Source organism: Epinephelus lanceolatus, chromosome 4, assembly GCF_041903045.1.
Source record: "Epinephelus lanceolatus isolate andai-2023 chromosome 4, ASM4190304v1, whole genome shotgun sequence".
NCBI classification, from domain to species: domain Eukaryota; kingdom Metazoa; phylum Chordata; class Actinopteri; order Perciformes; family Serranidae; genus Epinephelus; species Epinephelus lanceolatus.
In genome coordinates this window covers 48,112,779-48,129,940 of record NC_135737.1, presented here as the reverse complement: position 1 = coordinate 48,129,940, position 17,162 = coordinate 48,112,779, and the positions used below count along the sequence as shown (strand labels likewise).

At 43.7% G+C, this 17,162-nt stretch overlaps 2 protein-coding genes across 2 annotated transcripts in view; both read left to right on the top strand.

Annotated features, from left to right (window-relative positions):
* The window catches only part of LOC117259256 (scavenger receptor cysteine-rich type 1 protein M130-like), a 41,235-nt gene that overhangs the window by 11,730 nt on the left and 12,343 nt on the right, over positions 1-17,162 (top strand). The window contains exon 12 of the mRNA XM_078167410.1: positions 15,430-15,711. Within this exon, the coding sequence (XP_078023536.1) occupies positions 15,430-15,711 (282 nt within the window). The remainder of the gene's footprint in view (positions 1-15,429; positions 15,712-17,162) is intronic.
* On the top strand, positions 4,573-14,902 carry LOC144462776 (scavenger receptor cysteine-rich type 1 protein M130-like). Its single transcript, XM_078167411.1, has 6 exons — positions 4,573-4,643; positions 6,122-6,276; positions 6,798-6,830; positions 9,671-9,958; positions 11,795-12,127; positions 12,215-14,902. The coding sequence occupies exons 2-6, from the start codon at positions 6,219-6,221 to the stop codon at positions 12,520-12,522; spliced, it is 1,020 nt and encodes a 339-aa protein (XP_078023537.1). The 5' UTR covers positions 4,573-4,643; positions 6,122-6,218; the 3' UTR covers positions 12,523-14,902.

Genomic DNA, 17,162 nt, shown 5'->3' with positions numbered 1-17,162 from the left:
GGAGAACACGCAGACTCTGCACAGAGGGGCTCCCCCACCAGTAACCCTCTTGCTGTGAGGCGGCAATGTTAACCACTGCACCACCATGCCGTCTACATTACTGCTCCTGGCTTCCAGCCTCCCTCCTCACACCTACTCCACATCCAGCAGGGGGCTCATTCTGCCTCCTCCCCCATCCTACGAGTTGGTTGTCTCTTGCTCCTTTCGTCCAGGCCCAGAGCTGACAACAACCTCTGCAACCGATCTCCACAGGGAACAACCATGCCTGCCATCCCTTGTCCGTGCACCCCTGGTACTTCAGGGCTTTTCTCTCATGGGCCTCACACCCTTCTCCTCCCATGGCACCGTCTGTTCAACAAGAGAGATGTTCTTGTCTTCTGCTGACCACAATACAGTGCCCAGGCCTTGGGATGTGTGCACCATCTCTGGGAGCAGCAGCCTCTTCCCTACGTCAACCCTTATCTGCCAGGGCCTGACAGTCTGCGGAAGATGGGCTTTGGTGTTTTAGTTAAGAAAGGCCTGGCTCCTACATTAATGAAGCTGATGGCCTTTTTAGATCCCGCTCTGGTTGGCCTCTTCTTGTATCTGTTCATATTGTGTTTTCCAGAATAAGGGCGAAAACCAGCATATTTTGTGCATGTGAACAAAGTGATTAGTGTGAATGTTTCAGTTGCATTATTTCCAAAGATAAATTACGTGTTACATTTAAATTACGTTTCATAGGTGCCATTCAAAGCAAAATATATAATCACAAGAGTTTAACCATTTTTCTCTCTCTCTGTCTCCAGACTCTGTCAGGCTGGTGAATGGGACCAGTCTGTGTTCAGGCAGACTGGAGGTGAAGTCTAACCAGTCTAACCAGTCTAACCAGAGGTGGTCCTCAGTGTGTGAAGCTGACTTTGACCAGCAGGATGCAGAGGTGGTCTGCAGGGAGCTTGGCTGTGGGGCTCCTTCAGTCCTCCAGGGGGCGCTCTATGGAGAAGTGGAGGCTCCAATGTGGACCAAAGAGTTCCAGTGTGGAGGCCATGAGTCTGCTCTCCTGGACTGTAGAAGCTCAGGCTCAGATAGAAACACCTGCTCACCTGGCAAAGCTGTTGGACTCACCTGCTCAGGTAGAAGAGGAGCTGCAGCTTTGATTTGGTTCATTTCTCTTACACTCACTTTGTTCTTTTACTGACGACTCTCTGGTTTCTGTTCAGAGCCTGTCAGGTTGGTGGGAGGATCCAGTCGCTGTGCAGGATCACTGGAGGTGAAACAGGGAGAGTGGAGACCAGTATACGCCTGGAACTCTCAGTGGACCCTGAAGGAAGCAGCTCTAACATGTAAAGAGTTGGACTGTGGCTCTGTTGTTTTTGTAGGACGGAGAGTCAAGTTCTCAGATGGACTTGTATGGACGATGACATCTGGCTGTGTGCACTCTGCACCTGCTCTGAAAGACTGTGTAAGGCTGTACCCCTCTCTCTACACACTGATGACCCAGATCACCTGTTCAGGTAAGTCCATCAGTGATCTCATCTCTGACAGTTAGGGCTGTGATGATGATAGCGTTACTGCAATAATTCAGTCACATGACGTTACTGCAGTGATGAGGACATCACAGTGCATTTGAGATCAGAGCTGTCATACACATGCCCCGTCAGGAACACAGCCTCTACATGGGTCAACACACTAACCCCAAGACATCATGGGATTGCCAGTGAACAGCTAACGACAATAACAACTTTTTTCAACGTGGAAAAATTGATAAATAATCCCAGAAGACATTCAGTGTTGAATTTATTTGACAAAAAGACACTGCAGAACTGCAGGCTGGATTGCAAAGCTTCTGAAAGAGATAATTGCACTGCAGCCAGTGTTGGAGCAGCACAGTGGTATTGTTAGCATTGTTAGCCTGTTCAGCTGCCAGCCTCCTCAACATCCAGCTAGCCCCCTTCACTTTTCCAGCAGCTGGGAAATAACAGACGAGACTTAAGTTGAGGTTGTTACTGCTGGTTGTTACCACTCTTGCACGCCGTCTTCAGAACAAAAAGAAGATATTTATATGGATTTTAAAATGGCAGCTTTGTGCTCTGCTCCAATCGATGGACTGCAGTGTTTGTAGCTCCACCTTTCAGTTTCAGATCAGTGTGCGAGGTATCTCAGCAGAGAGGTGAGGAAAAACAGGGCAGAGTAGAACACTTCTGTTGGTACCATCCAGAGCATATTTTTGTCCGTTACTCAAGACAGCATCCAGCGATTATAACAAACTTTAACACAAATGTCTTATAGGTTATAATAATGTATATATATTCAAAACGTCACAGGTCAACCTCACTGTGACATCATAATGTTCTGCAAAAACACACAAACAACAGACAAACAACTGGCCATCAGTCAGCGTCATATCTCAGGAACAGAAGGAGAGACATTTGGTCAGATACTGAATTGGTGACTAGATCTTCTGTGTGTGAAGCATCCATGTTTTCACTGACATGGATGCAAACTTTGAAGTGCAATTTTTTTTGCAACGGCGTGTTAAGGAGGCTGTTAACTATAATCTGGTGTCATTTTTTTTCCTTCCACTGTTCACGGCTTAAATTCACATATATAAGTTTATTTAAAGACTCAACCTCTCGAGGAGTCATGTTCAACCTGTGCTGTCTTGTCTCTCCAGGCCACCAGGAGGCAGACATCTAAACGACAGAGGGACACTAATCTTGCTGGTTCAGAGAGGAAGAAGACCTGAGAACACGGATGCTCAACTGATTAGATCTGATCCAGGATTTTTAGGACTTGGAGACGAAGGCTGAATCCAAATGTTCACACTTCACTGCACTTGCAGACTCATGGACTTTGCGGGCGTGTTCACGGGAAGTCCAGGAGTGTGTAGGGCTCCAAGTCCACCATTCATTCAGTCCACAAGGGGCCTCAAGCTGACTTTCTGCGGACTTCAGAGAGCCTGCTTGGGGTACAGACTTCATGAGTTTAATTACCCACAATTCATTGCAATATGGACGTGACGTTTAAATTTTTCTAAATTGCTGACAGACACACACACACACACACACACACACTCGCACACACAAAACCACATAAACTTATTATAAATTGTAACATTAAAACGTTACTTGAATAACGTTGGCCAGATATAAAATTCAACGACATCATGATACAGATATATGTAGCAGTATAGGCTATAGAGGTAATCAATATGCATTTCAATATTGCAGCCTAACCTATAGAAGCTGTGCAATCTGATCACGTAGGCGATTGCTGCAGTGATCACCATATGCAGTCTCTCAAATGACTCCAAGCCTGTCTCTTAGCTCCTTTTATAACGCTGCACACTCCTGCTCTCGCAGACTTCACGTGATGACGGTGAAGACGTCACATTATGCACGCCTGAAGTCTGCGAGGGCTCAGTGTGCAGGTCCAGAGGGTGGAGATTTGGATTGAACCACAGAGAAAGGACACCAACACTGAGGCTGAAGAAGAACATCATCATCAGTTGTCACAGACTCTCCTTGCCAGATTGTTCTTCGCCTCTGTGCAAGACTTTCAGTCGTCTGCTCCCCAGTAAACCACTCTGCCTTCTGTTTTCAACCACTATGCTTCTGCCCTCCTGGTGCCTGTTAGCCTGTTAGCCTGTTTCCTGTGACGTCACCCAACTTTTCAAAATGAGTTTACCGGTCCAGTCACCTAAGATCTTCTGAGCTGTGGTTTGCTTCATTCGTCAACTCACCTGTGTGCTGCTACAGTGTTCCACGTGGAGAGCTGCAGCCTGATTCTGTTCCCCTGGGGAATCTGACACTCAACACTGACTCTCTGTTGCCTCACCTGTCTGCTCTCACTGTACTTATTGAAGTGGTGCATTAAAGCTCAAACTGTTCCACCTGTCCCCGGTGCTGTTTTTGGGTTCTAACAGGCATCCCCTGGCGTCTTCCATCAGCTGTGCCGGTGACTTGGCGCTACTAGCTTAAAAATACATGTGTCTGTGGATGTAGGAGCTAAATCTGTTTAGCTTGTTTAGCTTTTATATATCTTAGTCTTAACAAGACCGAGCTGGCTGAGCAGTTTTGTGTTTATATCTGGAGTCCTCCACGCCAGTATTGAATGTGACCACGGGGTCAAAGGTTCCACTTGTGTCACTGACTTTCAAAATAAAAGGAATTGCGTCTTGATAATAGTGATTTAGATGTCAATATATTACACATATACTGCACATCTTTTTACTGCATTGTATTCTGAAAAATAAAGAATAGATTTTTGGTCTCACCTGCTGCCCGCCCTCATGTTCTTCATTTTTACTTTTGCCATTCACATCACTTCACCTCCCAATTTTGTATTGAATGTTTCTTCTGTAGTTTCTATTTTAACTTCTATTCACAGTTATGTAGTTTAATTATTTTGCTCCTTTAATTATCTGAACTTATTCCTGTCATCATGCTGCTTCAACATCTAAATTTCTCCCCTGAAGAAAGCTTACCTTATCTTATTTTGAAAGCCAGATGTGCCCACATGTGTGTCTTTGCACTAACTTCACAGAGTCTGAGGCAGTGTGATGGACTGTACTTCATGTGGTGCTTCACATGCTGCAGCACAGAATGAAGTAACCCTCCTCCCTGTCAGCTCGCTCTGGACCGTCTCACTGCATTTACCTCGAGGTACGTTTCTCTTTACTGACTGAATTATTGAACATGTGGAGTTGTGTGAACATGAACTGATCAGACACTGATTATTAAGCACAAAGAGAAAAGTGTTGATACAAGATCTGCTGCTGCTCAGATGCAGTTATTTGAGTGCAGTTTGGATTTAACTAGTAAATCCCCGTCTGTCTGTTCTGTGTAAATTCAAGGTACATGTACTTAACTTGAGTTTTTCTTTTAAAGCCACTGAGTGAATTCAGGTTTTTACAGATTAAACACACGAGGAGTTTATAAAATATTATTTTTTTGTCATTAACTTCCCAACAGCGTGTACAAGTCCAACGGAAACCACAGAGATTACAGTGTGGTATTAGTTCTTTTACTGAAGTGAAGGATCCAAACACTGCTCAACATAAACAGCAGAAGACAGGACAAGCTCACATAAACAAACTGAAGCTGTGTTGCACACACTTGAGCCTGCAGACGTGAGGCAGCATGAGTCGGGGCACCGAAACAGTAGACAAGAAAACATATCTTCATTGTTTAGCTTACTTGGATCAGCTTAATCCCAACATGTCGTCCAAACCACAGGACCACACAGGTCATTTTTTCCTACACTGTAACGCACTTTATTTATAAAGCGCTTTTCAGAATAAAGGTGTAAGTGCTTTACATGGTTGATCCCAAAACAATGCCGAATTCAAGCAAATAAAATGAGACAATTTTAAGAAAACACAAAGAACAAAAAATGAAAATAAAATACCGTCACTGAGGCAGATAAGCAACGATTGGCAACTAATTGCCCCACAGCGAATCGTTTACAGTAATACAAAATAAAAACACCAAACTGCTGACAACACAAGATGAAAACAATAAAAATAATCAAATGACACATATATAATGTGGCTAATTGCTGACTAGCAGGAGCGCGCTGGAAGTTTACGACTGATCGGCTTTCGTGAACGTACACACGATCAAATCTGAGTTTTCTGTGACGTTCATGAATCCGGTGTCGGTTTTTAGTACCGAGCTTTGTTATGTGCAAATCTTCTCACAGATTTACCAACATTTCATGAATGTCAGCCAAAGTGTTCACTGTGTATGAAATGTGCTGCACAGATCAAATTGAACTGGTTTTTTCTCCTTGTGTTGTACAGAGGGACTGTAACTGCATTATGTTGTGCAGCCCTGTGTTGTACAATGAATGACCCTTGACCCTGGCCGACAGCCACAATCACAGCTCCAGTCAATCAGCCTAATCTGTGAGGAAACGAGGTTTACAAGCTCCGGTCGTTATCTGAGCAATCCCAGCTGAGGGTGTGCTGCAGTCACATGCAGTAAACCTGCACCATACAGTATATATACAAATATATCACAGCACAGCTCAGCCTGTCTCCATGGATCACAGCGAACGCACTGTGAGGTCACATGGAAGTCGGAGAAAATGTATGGAGGTTTTTATGGGCTGTGTAACTTTGTTTGTCTCGGATTCACAGCACGGGAGGCCCAGCTGAACAGAGCTGACAACCAGGAGTAGAGACAGACGATGGCAGACAGACAGACAGACAGACAGACAGTGATACTGTGGTTGTGATGATGCTGGACATGGATCACAGGTTGATGGCGCTCCTGGTGTTGTTCTGGATCTCAGGTACGACTCATGCTCATGCGTCATTGGATGAGGACTGTACCACTCTACAAAAACAAGTTTTGTTTTGCCTGTGTTGATTGTTTCTGATGATATTTTGTATTGTGAGGTGTTTTTGTTTTTGTGTCGCTGAGTCAGGCCAGTTTTAACTGTAACACACCTCACGTTACTTTCAGTTCCTTTCCTGTATAAACAAATACCTGTAAAACTTCCATTAGCAGCTCGGGCTATTGTTTGCTTAAATCACTGGAGTCAACAGGCCTATATCTGGGACAGGCCTTTAATTCCCTTCACACAAAACTGTCGCTCAGCAGATATGGGCAACATGACCAAATTGTTTATCTAAACCAGTACAAAATGAGGCTTCAGATAATATATCAGTGATGAATCATTCATTGATCCAGCTCCAACAGACAGCGCATCACAGAGAGAGTGAGTTACTGCATTTGAGGATGACAGCTCTGTTCAAATCATTTTATCACTGTTATGTATGTTAATGTTTATTGTCCATTTTCTTGACTCAGGTCTCCAGGCAGAGGAAACACTCAACCACAACGGTGTGTATATAAATAAATATAAATGTAGAGATACTTCCTGTGTGTATTCTTCTTAAAATACATCTGGAAATCAAACATTTGGGTCGCTTTCTTTTCCGACAAAATGAATCCATGAATCTCTGTATGGGTGCAGATTTTTTTCCACTCAAGCGAACAGCAATTGCAAAAGCAAGCATCTCTTTCATTTTCATCCACAGAGTTTAAATTTAGTTACAGATTTCTAAATTTAAGGATATGGGCAGTCAAGAAAGTGTATAAGATTCTGATCCAACTATGAAAATCTTCTCGTTCCAAAAGATAGATAGATAAATCTGTTTGATCCCAACTGATTAATTTACCTTTGAGTCTGTAAGCTACTGGTTTTGAGCAAAGGCTCTGTATGACCCAACATTGCCAGCCTCATCAGTTACAGCTGAAAACATTCATTCTTCTTCCATAGCTGCTTATCCTGTTAGGGGTCGTGGGGGGGAGGAGCCTATCCCAGCTGACATTACGTTCACTACGACAACAGTTCATCTGAGACATGAACAGACACAGCGACTGAAATAATAGTAATAGTAATAAAACAGGACAAGAATAACCCGATGACATGTCTAGTGTTTTGGACAGGGAATTACAGTCAGTAGTAAGGTGGGTATGGAGTAACAAGTTGGTTCTTAATATATCAAAAACAAAAAGTATTGTATTTGGATCTAACTTAAAACTTAAACATAAACCACAGTTAAATGTGTCTGTACAGGGAGTGCCTGAGGAGCAGGTAGATGACACAAAACTTCTTGGTTAATTTTAGATAGCAGATTAGAGTGGTCAAAGTAGACTGAAAAAACGGTGGCAGTTATTAAGAGATGTGCTAAATTTTAGTTCTTACTCATTTGGATTACTGTCCAGTAGTGCGGTCAAGTGCACCAAATAGAGATTTAGAAAAATTACAGTTAGTTCAGAATAGAGCCGCACGACTTGCTCTGAACTGTAACATAAGAGCTAATATCATCAGAATGCACAGAGCCTTAGGTTGGCCATTGGTGGACAAGGACAGAATGATTATCTCTCTGCTCTGTTTTATAAGAAATGTTTCAATGTCCAAAATCCCAAATGTCGTGTACCATCAGTTTGCATACAGTAGTAATGGTCATAAGTTCAATACTGGACATGCATTAAGAGGTTGTTTTTAACTTCCAGTCTTAAAAACGAATGCAAGGCAACGCACTGTTATGTACAGAGGAATGAAATTGTGGAGTAGCCTGCCATCCGATATAACACATGTAACAAGTAAAGCAGTTTTTAAAAGCAGTTTGAAGAGATACCTGATGGTACAGAACACCAGCCCTCTTCAGATATAACATGTTTTTGCTGCATACTTGACTCTGATAAGCACTGAGGAACTTTGGTGGTCATTTTCATACTGTTTTTTGGTATTATTGTCTCTCTGAGCTGTATTGAATGTTTTATTGATGACTTGGATATGGTGTATGAATTTGATTGATTGATTGACTGTTGATTCACTGTTGCTTGTTTTGATTATTTTGTAGATGGAGTTTATTGTTGTTTTTTTTTTTTTCCTGGTTATTTTCTGTCTTTTTGTCTCTGAATTTTAAATAGATCATTGTTTTGTACTGCAATGTATTTTACTTCTGTGGACCCCAGGAAGAATAGTTGCTACCTTTGGTAGTGACTAATGGGGATCCAAATAAATAAATAAATAAATGAATAAACATTGCGCACGTTGTGAACGACGACCGGGGATGATTGGTCACTGACCAACATCTAGTCTGTCGTGTCTGTCGGCTAAGTCACAGCACGATTTTATGACTCCACAATCACGTAATCTGACATAGAGACTGAAAACAGACAGAAATGTCAGCACAGCGCTGCGCTGCATGTGTGGGACACAGAGCTGCTTGACTGTGTCAGGTGAGCGTTCGTTTGCTAGTTTATGTGTGAGGTGGATCATCACTGTTCTTCTTGGTAGTTGTAGTCTGATGTGTGACACTGAGACGGCGCCTGGACGCAGACGACAGATGTGTTTAAAGAATGCAACAAAAACGCAGATGTGTCTCCGTCCCTCCTGCGGCCTCTCTGTTGACGCTCTATGTAGAAACAAGATTAATGATTTAAGTCATTTTCCAGCACTAGATTAATTTGAAACGCCAAAAAACCTTTTTAACTCCGCCCACAAAGATTTTTAACTGTTTCAAACCTACCTGATCCGTTTACACTCATGTTATAGTTCAGTGTCCTGAGCTGCAGACCTTTAAACCTCTGCAGCTCCAGTGCTGTGTGCAGAAACATTAACGTACAGCTCTGCTGTTTATTCTATATCATTTTACATGAACATGTTGTGCAGCTGTTTATTTTCAAACAGAGAACAGAATTTGTCTTTGCTTTTTATTTTGATCAGTTTGTTTTTATAAAAGTGCTCCTGACATCTCAAATGTAGCTTTGACCTGCAGCTGAACATGGAGCTCATTTTGAAGTGAATACTGAGACATATATCGTGTATGGCCAGTGAGCCTGAAAATAGAGCGATATGAATTTTTGTCCATTTAAACCAGCCCTTGGTAGCACCAGAAGATCTGACTGCCTTCAGGGATGATGTTCCAGGTATGGTGCAGGTTTTATTGAGGCCTTAGAGCCCACCTTAGGGTGGGATCTGCAGATTACGAGAGGCCGTAGTGTTCTTGAATAGGCTCTGAAATACCAGGAGGAGTTGGACCAGAATTCACTTCCAAATTTGGATTTAGTGACTTCAGCTGTACACTGCTGACCCAGAGCATTACATGAGAAAACATGTCCTTTTTTAATTCCCAATAAAACTACACGACTCTATTGTTTCTATTCAGAATCTGTCAGGTTGGTGGGAGGGTCCAGCCGCTGCACTGGAACACTGGAGCTGAAAGGTGAGGATGAGTGGAGACCAGTGTACAGCGAGCAGTGGGCCTTGAAGGACGCAGCTATAATCTGTAAAGAGCTGGACTGTGGATCTGCCATTTCAATACGACATGTAAAGACTTCATTACACACACACTATGTGTGGAGTGCCAGACCTATATGTACTTGGTCTCCATCTGCTCCAAGGCGCTGTCTAAGCTTCGATACCTCCACTGTCAGCCTGGAGATCACCTGCTCAGGTAAGCTCATCAGTGTCTATCTGTGACAGTAATATTATGTAATGTGACAACAAATGGTAGAAAAATTAACTTTATTTTGATTATGTCATATATCATATGTGATATGTGTCACTGTTTGACTGACTCGGCAGCTGCGTCACTGTTTTAAGAGCCCGGTCTCACTCTGACGTCGTTGAAATCCAGTCCTTTGACATCAGCATGATACACAGCTGGTTGCCATTATAGGTTAATGGTGCTGGTGGCATCAGGGGGAAATGTGGCAGGACACGGACAAAGGTTAAGACGGTGAAAGTCCGAGTGGGGTGGGCAGGAGGGGTGGTGGATGGGTTCCAACAAACACTGACTGTCAAACGAGGGGGTGGTGCTCACTTCCTGTAAGATTGTAAAGCCAAACCCTGTTCTGTTTTCCTAAACCCAACCATGTTTTTGTTGTTGAAGGAAAAAGATGTCAATTTATGGTGTTGTACCAATGTAGTGCTTTTATTTTGAAAGAGACTATAAATGTCAAATTTCCTGTGAAAACAGAAGTGTATCTTGAAAGAAGAGAACTTGACACGGCGTCCCAGAATGTCAACCAACACACCCAGGGTATGTGACGAGGTCGCAGTGAGGATGAGTTGCTTTGAACAGCAGGTGTGTTACAGAGAAATTAGATGCACTGCAACAGACGTTTTAAGATGTTTTTACTGGAGATGTTTTTACCCATTCTCACTCGCAACCCTCGGCCTCAGACACTGAAGCACAGAGGCACATTTGTGGCGGCACGCATTTAGAGACAACAGGCAACAACCCAAGTCTTCAAGTACTGCTGCTTTATCAGTGGACATCAGCGTCAGAAACAGACGCAGAGAGGCACCTCTCACAGTGGTATGATACACACCAGTTGGCAGCGGTTTGTAATGCTGCCAACTGTAAGTTGTATAGGGAGGGAGGGAGGGGTCAATCAAACCCTGGACTTTCACCTTGGAGCCCACTGTTCAGCTCCCGTATGAATTTCAAGCCAGACCATGATGTTTTTTTCAAAACCTAACCACGTGCTTTTGCTGCCTAAACTTAAGAAAAATCAACCTACAACTGAAGTGTTTTACATGCGTTGTAGGTTTATTTTGAAAGGACTTGCAACAAGCAGAAGCAGGAGCCTGGTAAGACCATCCTGATGATCCCTCTCTGTATCAGTCTGGACTTGGTGCACCGCAAACACTTTCAGTGGGCGTGAGGACTGACCTTGACAGACAAACTCCTTCAGTCAATCAGCATAACAAAACACGCGAGAACATCTTCCTCAGCACCAACAGTTGATAAATCAAGCTTTTGCAAAATCCAGTCAGAGGAACTATAAAAACGTCTTTTCTTCAGAGAAACTCTGCGAGGTCAAACTCTTGTTTCTCTTTAATCGTTATCAACTCGTTTTCTGCAAAGACTTCACCTACTGCTGTGTTTACTATGCTAACGTTAGAGTTAGCGCTTGTTGCATCGGGGTCCTCCATTACTGTTCTGCAAAGTGTGGCCTGCATTTTATCTTATCAACGACAACACAGTCCCTGATTGGCCCAGACTGGAATTTCTGGAAAGTGTCTGAGGCGGCAGTGAGCCCAGACTGATACAGAGAGAGAAGTGTTGAGCTCACATCATCAGGATGTTCTTACCAGGGTACAGAAACTGTATATTTTCTGTTAAAACAGAAGTGTATTTTAAAAAGACACAAGTCATGGAATGACTTGGATGGGTCCGAGTTAAAAAAGCGCTTTAAGCAGTTAAAAATTACATTATCTTTGCAATGTCTATGTAAATGTAAAAGTATTCTGAGGGAAGTAAAAACTGTCTCTCTGTCTCCAGACTCTGTCAGGCTGGTGAATGGGACCAGTCTGTGTTCAGGCAGACTGGAGGTGAAGTCTAACCAGTCTAACCAGTCTAACCAGTCTAACCAGAGGTGGTCCTCAGTGTGTGAAGCTGACTTTGACCAGCAGGATGCAGAGGTGGTCTGCAGGGAGCTTGGCTGTGGGGCTCCTTCAGTCCTCCAGGGGGCGCTTTATGGAGAAGTGGAGGCTCCAATGTGGACCAAAGAGTTCCAGTGTGGAGGCCATGAGTCTGCTCTCCTGGACTGTAGAAGCTCAGGCTCAGATAGAAACACCTGCTCACCTGGCAAAGCTGTTGGACTCACCTGCTCAGGTAGAAGAGGAGCTGCAGCTTTGATTTGGTTCATTTCTCTTACACTCACTTTGTTCTTTTACTGACGACTCTCTGGTTTCTGTTCAGAGCCTGTCAGGTTGTTTGGAGGATCCAGTCGCTGTGCAGGAACACTGGAGGTGAAACACCAGAACGAGTGGAGACCAGTATATGGTGATCACTGGACCCTAAAAGGAGCAATTGCAGTCTGTAGAGAACTGGACTGTGGCTCTGCTGTTTCAGTACAAGAGAAAGAGACTTCACTCAGACTCTATGTGTGGCGTGTCAGTGAATACTGTGTTAAGTCCGTATATGTCCTGAAGGACTGTGTAAGACCTGGTGTCTCCTCTAACAGCCTAGAGAACCAGTTGATAGGAGCACTGTTCTCTGCAGGTTGAACCAGTTTGGTGAAAAGTAGGGATGCATGATATGTTTTGCCAATATGCAACATCTCATTTGATCGATAACCGATGTTAGTGTATCCACTTTTTCTCCACCTCATTTTAGTGATCATCAGTAGTGGCATTAACATCATATTATGCATGTATACTCTGATCATGACGGCCCACCAGTAGATGGAGACATGACATTGAATGCCTCTCAATGTATGTAATATTCATTCATTGTGCAAAATGGGAAAAAACAAGTTGGCCGATTCTAATCATTCACTGTGAAGCCAATATCTGCTGATACTGATGACATGCCGATATTGTCATGCATCCCTAGTGAAAGCTTTCTGTGACTGATTGTTTTGGGGGGCAGGTTGCAGAAAGACTCAGGAGACCACCTTAGTGTGGTGCTATGATGAGCAAATTTAGAAAGGTTTTAGGACAGGCAGGCATATGAAGGCGAAATCACCAAATAAGCCATTTAAGATTTATACTGTAAACGTGTACCATCCATACCTCTGAGGCTGCGTTCACACCTGCCCTGTTTAGTTCACTTCAATTGAACTCAAGTTCCTTTGCCCCCTCAGTGCGGTTCATTTGTGCAGGTGTGAACACACCAAAACAACCAGACTGAGACCTTCTTGAAGAGGTGGTCTCAGTCCGGTTCCAAATGAACTCTGGTGCGGTTGGTTTGTGGTGAGAAGGTGTTCCGACCTGGATGTGAAGCAACTGCAGTCACATGACACATTGTTTGGGTTAAACATGAGCATGTTACAGTCCTGGAGGATTATTAATGTGCACCTCCTCCTGTACTGCCTTAATATGCACATTCAGCACATCCAATGCATCAAAACATTGTTTTCTAGTTGGAGCCGCTCCTCGTTTTCAAACTGTATGGTTTGACTAAAATGAACAATGACAGCAATATAGTCCACGATGAGCAGCGCTAAAATCAACCTGCGTAGTTGTCCCTCCATTGTGACATTAGAAAGTGTCACATTTATCTTGCAAGTGTACTCTTCTTCAACGTTTGCTTTACTTCCTGGATTTTTCCCACATGGAAATTCTGACCAATCAAGAGCAGCTTTCTCACACAAGGCATTTGATGAACACGAACCAACTCTAGGCAATTATACAACTTTGGAACAACATGAGTCCCTGATTCAGACCAGTGGAGACAACTCTAGGGCTGACAGCAGCCTGAGGTAACTGTAACACTCATGTAATTCCACTTATGTTTCATTATAGGTATTAATTCCATCATTAAACAACTGTTGTTGGCTTGATTTGGAAAAATGAATCAATCAGACCTCAATACTTATTCTCATCCATAGGAAACTACAATCAGTAGATTGAATAACCCTTTAATAGCTGTTAGGACGTATTATGTGTGGGCTCAGACCCATCTAAACGAACCATAGACCATGAAATGAAGGCTGTTCTCTTTAAACTTCAGGAGTTAGCGGACTTCATTCCTGTCCCCTGGCAGTACAAGTTAATAGAGATGGTGTTCACTGACTGTAGTAAACTGAAAACGGCCCGGAGGCTTTGGATTACACATTTCTAGCAGTTTTATGCAACCAGACACAGGTTTTGATGACAACAACAGCAAAGGTATGATACGATTTGTGGTTGTAAATGTTTGAGGGGAAAGATTTTTACCATTTGATTTTGATGTTTCATGCTTTGAGTCTGTGGTTGTACAGGATGTGTCAGGATTCATCTGTGGTGTCATCTGTGTGGATAGCGAGAATGAAAAGATATTGAGAGTGCTGTAATACAAGCATGCGCCATGTTCAGACAGAGAATGCTTTTTGCCTGTACGATGACAGTTTGCTCTTCTTGATGGCAGTTTGGCTCAGGTACGAACTGGTTACACTACCTTTCTCTCTTCCTTGTTTTCTCTTTCTAGCCTCCTTCACACTGGTTCTTTAAGGCAGAAATTTCACACTGTTATGTCGCCTTGCCGTTCTGTATAAAAGGTACAATCATGAAATGGGGGGCGGAGTTGTCTTGTCTTGTGTAACAGAATGACGTCTCTACAAATGGGACAGCTGGCAGGTCAGGATCATGGATGGCGTTTTGACCTTGTGTTCTGTGTGCGACCCATCACGGGAGATTAAAAAATGAGCTGTTAGCAGTTAGCGGCAAACTCAAAGATAAAGAACAGCAGCTGCAGATGTCCACAAATAGTGAAATCAATGAGGTCCAGGAGCTCCTTACCCTCCGAGCAGAGGACGAGATCAGCCGCCATATAACAGGGACGCTAAATGATTGTTTTTGTTATTGTTTATAAAGCGCTGCTGGTGCATATGTTATGTCACACTAGATGATGATGCAGGTGTGTTCCATGTCACGCCTGTCATGCTCTTTTGATTCTGCGCTGCCATCATGCTGCCGCCGCTGTTTGGTTCTGTGTAAAGATGCAAAGGCAGTGTAAAGTAGGGATTTTAGCAGCTCTATCGCCCCATCTCTGTGTAAGAAGGCCTCTCTCTCTGTCTCCAGACTCTGTCAGGCTGGTGAATGGGACCAGTCTGTGTTCAGGCAGACTGGAGGTGAATTCTAACCAGTCTAACCAGTCTAACCAGAGGTGGTCCTCAGTGTGTGAAGCTGACTTTGACCAGCAGGATGCAGAGGTGGTCTGCAGGGAGCTTGGCTGTGGGGCTCCTTCAGTCCTCCAGGGGGCGCTCTATGGAGAAGTGGAGGCTCCAATGTGGACCAAAGAGTTCCAGTGTGGAGGCCATGAGTCTGCTCTCCTGGACTGTAGAAGCTCAGGCTCAGATAGAAACACCTGCTCACCTGGCAAAGCTGTTGGACTCACCTGCTCAGGTAGAAGAGGAGCTGCAGCTTTGATTTGGTTCATTTCTCTTACACTCACTTTGTTCTTTTACTGACGACTCTCTGGTTTCTGTTCAGAGCCTGTCAGGTTGGTGGGAGGATCCAGTCGCTGTGCAGGAACACTGGAGGTGAAACAGGGAGAGTGGAGACCGGTGGATGGTGATGACTGGAGCCTGAAGGAAGCAGCAGTAGTTTGTCGAGACCTGGACTGTGGCTCTCCAATTTCTATAGAACAGAGAAAGGAGTCCACGAGAAGACCTGCATGGTCGATGACATCTGAATGTGTTCACTCTGGATCTGCTCTGAGGGAGTGTGTAACATCATATTCCTCTTCCACTTTCTTGGAGGTCACCTGCTCAGGTAAGTCCATCAGTGATATCATCAGTAATGTTTTCAGTGTGTTCCTTCCTCTGTAAATTAACTGAACTGTAAAGTTTCCAGAACAACGACATAAGTGACAGAAGTGGTCTTGTTTCTGGAAACTCAGTGCGTCAACACCACCTTAAAGTGGAGATGAAATACTGAAAAATATGACTGTAGTTTGTTTGATTTTTACTTTAAGGGGCTTTCACACTGCCACACAGTATTTCGCCACCTTGTTATGTCAACAAGAGCAAGGCGGCAATGGCTGAGCATGAGACAGTTGGGGTATGAAGTGGTTACTACCCACATGCAAGCACACACATTTTGCTCTGCTGGGCTGAGTTCACCGAGTTGAACTTGTGGTTGCTGCCTAGCTATAGCCGATCCAATAGAAGGCATGACTGAATCTAAAAGAAGACAAAATGGAGGAGCTGATAATGTTAGTGTCTGACAACCCAGAATTACAGTGCTAGCAACTTATAAGGACAGCCAGAAGGAAAACTGGGCCTAGGGTAACATTTCTGCCAAACTTAAGATGACTGGTAAATCGCCCAAATATGTAGAAAGCCTTGGTAGTCTCAGTGATTTCTGATGCCTTGTTACAATATGCAGCTACAAGTAGCATGCAATTCTGCCAGTGTTCACCAGAGCACCTGCCCAGCAGCACAACTGGGGACCATGGCAACAGCGTCATAGCTTATCGACTGTGGAGGCATTTTAAAAATGCTTTGCTTTTTGGGGAAAACCCCCTGCAGGTCGGCAGTTGTCAGGGTGGTTACTGTGTGGCGGTGTGAAAGCAGCTTTAGGCAAGGTAGGATTTTCACTCAGGCTGTCAAGCAATTAAAATGATTTATCTAATTAATTACATGCTCTGTGATTAATTAATCTAAATTAATTGTATGCATCAACTTTTGCTGTGAAAGTATTTAAAAAATTTCAGTTCAAATGAATGTCGTCAGATGTGTTGTAGTAAAGCGGCTGGATGTTGGACACAGTTGTCCCCCTGTCCTCGACCACTCAAACTGGTCTGCAGTCCATTCTGTGAGGGAGTCAGTGAGTCGGTCACAGGTAGACTGACTCAGTTTGTGTCTCAACACCTGGTCCAGTGTGGCATGATGAGGCTGGCTGCTAGCGTTAGCATCAGAGGCTGTGCTAGCTCAGACCTCTGGGTTCGCTGCTAAATACTTTGTGTTGAGGTGATGTTTCAGACTGAAGTTCTTCGATGATGTGAAAATTCCCTCATGCAGAACCTGCAGAGAACAGTGCTCCTATCAACAGCTCCATCTGGGTGTTTGTTAAATGTTAATGTTCCATTCACAGGGCCGAGCAGCGTCGTCTCATCTGCCTCCATCATGTGACAAAGACACTGTGGCACCAAGGAACATGATTAATCAGCATTAATTTTTTTGAAGTGTTATTTTTTTCTGTGATTAATTAATTGAAATTAA